Genomic DNA, 4,795 nt, shown 5'->3' with positions numbered 1-4,795 from the left:
AATATTGTCTCAAGGCCTTATTGTCTCAAAGCTTTATGATATCCTCCACACTATGCACTTGAACATATAAAAGTGATGAATACCTCTTTCACTGAATTTTGAGTGTTTTATTCAACCTTGTTACACCTGTGGTGTTCCCAGTCAAACGTGACCACCATAGAATATGAATGGGAATGCATGCATTCACTCACTCACTCACTGAACGACCCACTGAGTGACCCACCGAACAACCAAATGAAAAACCCACTGAACAACCCACTGAATTACCCACTAAACAACCACTGAATGACTACTAAGGAACCCACTGAACAACCCAGTGAGCGACCCACTGAACTGAATTTGGTGGTTAAAAATGTTTTTTGTGTTAATTTAAGAGCAGCTAAAACGGACCCGTCGGTTTTGACCGGGAACACTAAAGTAAGGGGCAGGAGGTGAACATGACCGGAGGGTGGAAAGGCAAAGTAAAAAGCCTTTAGTGACAGATGTAGCTATACCAAGTGATATCAACATCAGGAAAAAGGAAGACTAAAGCTTGAGAAATACTAAAGGCAGAGCTGGAAAAGATAGGGAGAGTGAAGGCAGCTATTATAAAAGCTGGAGCTCCACAGGCTAGAGTGCAATGGGAACAATAGTAAGCAGCATTTTAAACAATGAGCCAACCCTGGCAGAAAAGAGCAGTGAAACTGAACTAGATTACGCCTAGTGACCTATAATAGCAAGTGCACTTTCTGAGCTGAGGATGAAGACTGTGCCTAGACTCAAGATAACGATCAACCAAGATGCTATTTTCCCACCTTTGCAGATGTGAAAAGTGCTCTATGTATCATCTCTACTGCCAGTGTCACTAAACCAATGAGCTCATATTCGTCACTTTCACAGTAATCCTAGAAGCACTCGGGTCAAGCATGCACGTAGAGTAAGCCCCCCATGGAGAAGAAGGCTGTAAGCTAAAATCAGGGAATCCTAGATGGATGTTCACTAGTTAACTCAGGTGCAGAAAGCAGGTCATGAGAGACAGATCCGGGATCAAAAAGAGGTACAACAAGATGTTCATAACTGAGTCTCTTGAAACCACCAAATAATGGTTCACAGCTCGTTCTGCTAGGGTGAAGAGAAACTCCAGCAAAGCAGAGACAGGCTACAAGAAAGCCTATGGCTCAATTTCCCAAACATACTGGATACTGGAATGCTTGGCAATGTACAAGACTAATAGTGGACTAATTGCATTGATCAGTAACTTAGGCACGCAAGAGAATAGTCCTCCACAGTGAATTCAAAACTTTGTAAAAGATTTTGAAAATTGTAGTTAGTGATCTGGAACGTCATGCTGTTTAGGTGGACAATGTACTTGCACAATCATTCTTTTATTGAACATCTCTTTGTAGACTGACTGGCCATTAACTTAACAAAATGTGGGTTTACCTGTGTAAAAGCAACACACATTGGACATTTGTGGACCAGAGTCAGATGCAGCCAGTACAAGCAAAAGTGCTGAGTATGGAACTCTTCACTGTGACAAAAAACATAAAAGTAGCTGATGCATTTCCAAGGTATGTGTGGTCAGTACAGCACTGAAATAAAACACAAGGTAGAGCAGATAATCCTAAATGCCCACAGTGAACTCATTGGCTGGACACATTAATTGTACACACCGTGTACAGTCAACTATAAGAGGCTGAGCAATGCCATTTTAGACCTCCTCCTCTCTGGAGAATGAATCAACCTGATAAAAACCTTCTCAAGACTCACATGATTCATTATGTATATGTGGTTCATGAATGATAAAGATATAATTCAAGTTCAGATATCTTTATGAACAGGACACACAACACAGGGTTTATGTTACTGTAATTTTGTTTAGTTTGGTTTGGTTTTTTAAATTGTTTTATGTAGTCTGGTTATTCAGTTTATTTTTTTTATTAAATAGTTTTTGAAGACAATAATGGATCAAGAGTTAAATTTTACATATGTAACTCTGGACTGGTATGTGGGCATTAACAAGTACAGATATGTTTTCTTTTTTATTATGTTTGCATTATATAGTCTAATAATCTGCACTAATTCTACTATTATGTACATAATCTGCATTCATAAAAACCTTCATGAGCCTATGTACATTTTCATTGCAGCTTTATTACTGAACTCTGTTCTTTACAGTACAACTATTTACCCAAAACTCCTGATTGACTTTTTATCTGAAAAACAAGTCACAACATATTCAGCCTGTCTCTTTCAGTTTTTTATGTTTTATACTCTAGGTGGTTCAGAGTTCTTTCTCTTGGCTGCCATGGCCTATGACAGATATGTGGCAATATGTAAACCTCTGCAATATCATATTATCATGAGAAAAACCACTGTGAGTATTTTTCTGATCATAGCTTGGCTTGTACCTGCTTGTCATATTGCAGTCCAAGCAATAGGGAGTGCTAACATTAAACTGTGTGACTTTAATATAAAGGGAATATTTTGTAACAATGCAGTTTACACTCTTCTGTGTGAAAGATCAAGATTAATTACCATCTTTGGTGTGGTTGCTTTACTAGATCTTGCAGTACTTCCTATGCTCTTTATAGTTTTCACTTATACAAAAATATTTATAGTCTCTTATCAAAGATGTAAAGAAATTCAGAAGAAAGCTGCAGAGACTTGTTTACCCCATCTTTTAGTTTTAATCAGTGCTTCTGTGTTTTTTGTGTATGATGTAAGCATAGCTCGGGTGGAAACAAATTTTCCAAAAACTGTACGGATAGTAATGACATTACAAGTAGTTCTGTATCATCCTATTTTTAATCCATTCATCTATGGACTCAAAATGAAAAAAATTTCAAAACACCTGAAAAGGTTCTTTTCCAGGCCACAATCAATCCTTGTATTAAAAGTAAATGCCCAGTACAACATTGCTGTTATTTTTTGGCTGCAGTTACTTAAAACACTTTTCATATGACAACATGAAATCATCCAAACTATCATGTTTATATATTTTATGTATGAACAAGAAATGCAAGAAAATGTAAAGTTTAAAACATATCACTGTTGTGTTTTTGAAGAAGGGTATTGTAGTTACACCATTCTTTCAGACAGTGGACCTCATCTCTGTAGGCAGTGTCGTCATCGTCGGTGATGAGCCCCATCAGAGTTGTATAATCTGCAAATTTGATAGTGATGTTGCAGGGATGTCAGGGGGTGCAGTCTCTGGTGTAGATGTAAGTGTACTGTTAATGTTCATGGCGTCAGTTACACGATGGACCCATAGCCAACATAACAGAGCCAGCAGTGCACGGGCAGGAATTCATTTCTTACTTAGAAATTCAGACACCTCTTGATATTTAAAGAAGAAAGGGATGGGCGAAATCTGATTGTTTAACACAAACTCTGTTTGCCAGCAACCAAGCTGCTCTCAGCATCAAAAGACTCCACCTCCAACCTAAAGAAATATCAGGAAGTAAGTTCATTTTTAAAAACTAAAGTTAGCCTACTACAGTTACTTTGTTTTAGTTGTTATAGCATGAACAACCTGCTAGCTGCAAATAATTATTTGCAGTTCTGTAAGGACTAACCTCAGCTAACACCAGCTAACAATGTTAGCTCAGTGGTGAGCAGTCTTCAGTAATAGTAATAAATCACACAACAATAGTATGTAGTTGTAAAAAGCATGACAATATATTAAGTAATCCAAAGTATTCAGAATGCACACACATTGTGTAACTTAATGGAATACGCTACTGTTACGTCCCTCTGCAGCCCCTAATCATCTCAATGTTTTCAGCTGGTGCTAATTGGCCACACCTAGTCAGGTGTGGATAAAAGCATACCTGAGGCGAGCTTCCCGGGGAGCTCACTTGTCTTTGCCTTGGTGGCACCAGCCATTTTAGCCAACCTGGTATTCCATTTTAAGACAAAACCTCTTCTCACTAACACTCTGGTATTCATCTTTTATTTTATGTTGTGGCTTTTGAGCCTGGTTGTAACATAAGTGGGGGCTCGTCCAGTAGTGATGGGCAGATGAAGCTGGGCAGATGAAGCTTCAGTGCGCATGCGCCAACCAGCGTGCAGCCTGTTACAGTCGCTCCTGCGACATTGAACTGTGTGCTGTTGGACTCAGGCCGTATTATTTACCCAGGGAATTCTCTCATGTCATCATGGTGGCTGTTTATGTTCCTCCTTCTGCTAACCCCACAGCTGCATGTGACACTATCCACTCTGTCATAGCCCGGTTAGAGACTCAGCACCCGAGTGCCTTTATTGTAATTTCGGGTGACTTCAACCATGTATCACTGGACAATACGCTACCAACATTCAGACAATATGTGGACTGTCCGACCAGGAGAGAAAAAATTCTACACCTACTGTATGCTAATGTCAAGGATGCATACAGCTCCTCCTCCCTCCCCCCACTTGGTAGGTCAGATCATAACCTGATTCACCTCACCCCCCGCTATGTGCCAATTGTGAGGAGGGAACCTGTGACCACGAGGAGCATTAGGAGGTGGTCAGAGGAGGCCTTAGCGGAACTACAGGGCTTTTTTGAGGTGACCAACTGAGAAACACTCCGTGAGCCTCACGCCGAGGACATCAATGGGCTTACTGAGTGTATCACAGACTACATAACTTTCTGCACCGACTCCATTGTTCCAGCTCAGACTGTTCATTGTTACCCAAATAACAAGCCATGGGTCATCAAGGTTCAAGGTTCTAGGTTCTTTCAAGGTTCTTTATTATTTGTCACATGCATAGTTATACAAGTATAACACACAGTGAAATGTAGCCTGACACGCTCCTCGACATGTGCAAAAAT

The 4,795-nt window shown here is 39.9% G+C and overlaps 1 protein-coding gene across 1 annotated transcript in view; it reads left to right on the top strand.

Annotated features, from left to right (window-relative positions):
- The first annotated feature begins 2,110 nt into the window (after positions 1-2,110).
- Positions 2,111-4,795, top strand: part of LOC106456388 (olfactory receptor 4P4-like) — a 3,628-nt gene continuing 943 nt past the window's right edge. The window contains exon 1 of the mRNA XM_013913870.1: positions 2,111-2,701. Coding sequence (XP_013769324.1) covers positions 2,111-2,701 — 591 coding nt within the window. The remainder of the gene's footprint in view (positions 2,702-4,795) is intronic.

Source organism: Pundamilia nyererei, unplaced genomic scaffold (genome assembly GCF_000239375.1).
Source record: "Pundamilia nyererei isolate P.nyererei 1_Seehausen unplaced genomic scaffold, PunNye1.0 scaffold00157, whole genome shotgun sequence".
Lineage (NCBI taxonomy): Eukaryota > Metazoa > Chordata > Actinopteri > Cichliformes > Cichlidae > Pundamilia > Pundamilia nyererei.
This window is presented reverse-complemented; position numbering and strand designations above follow the sequence as displayed.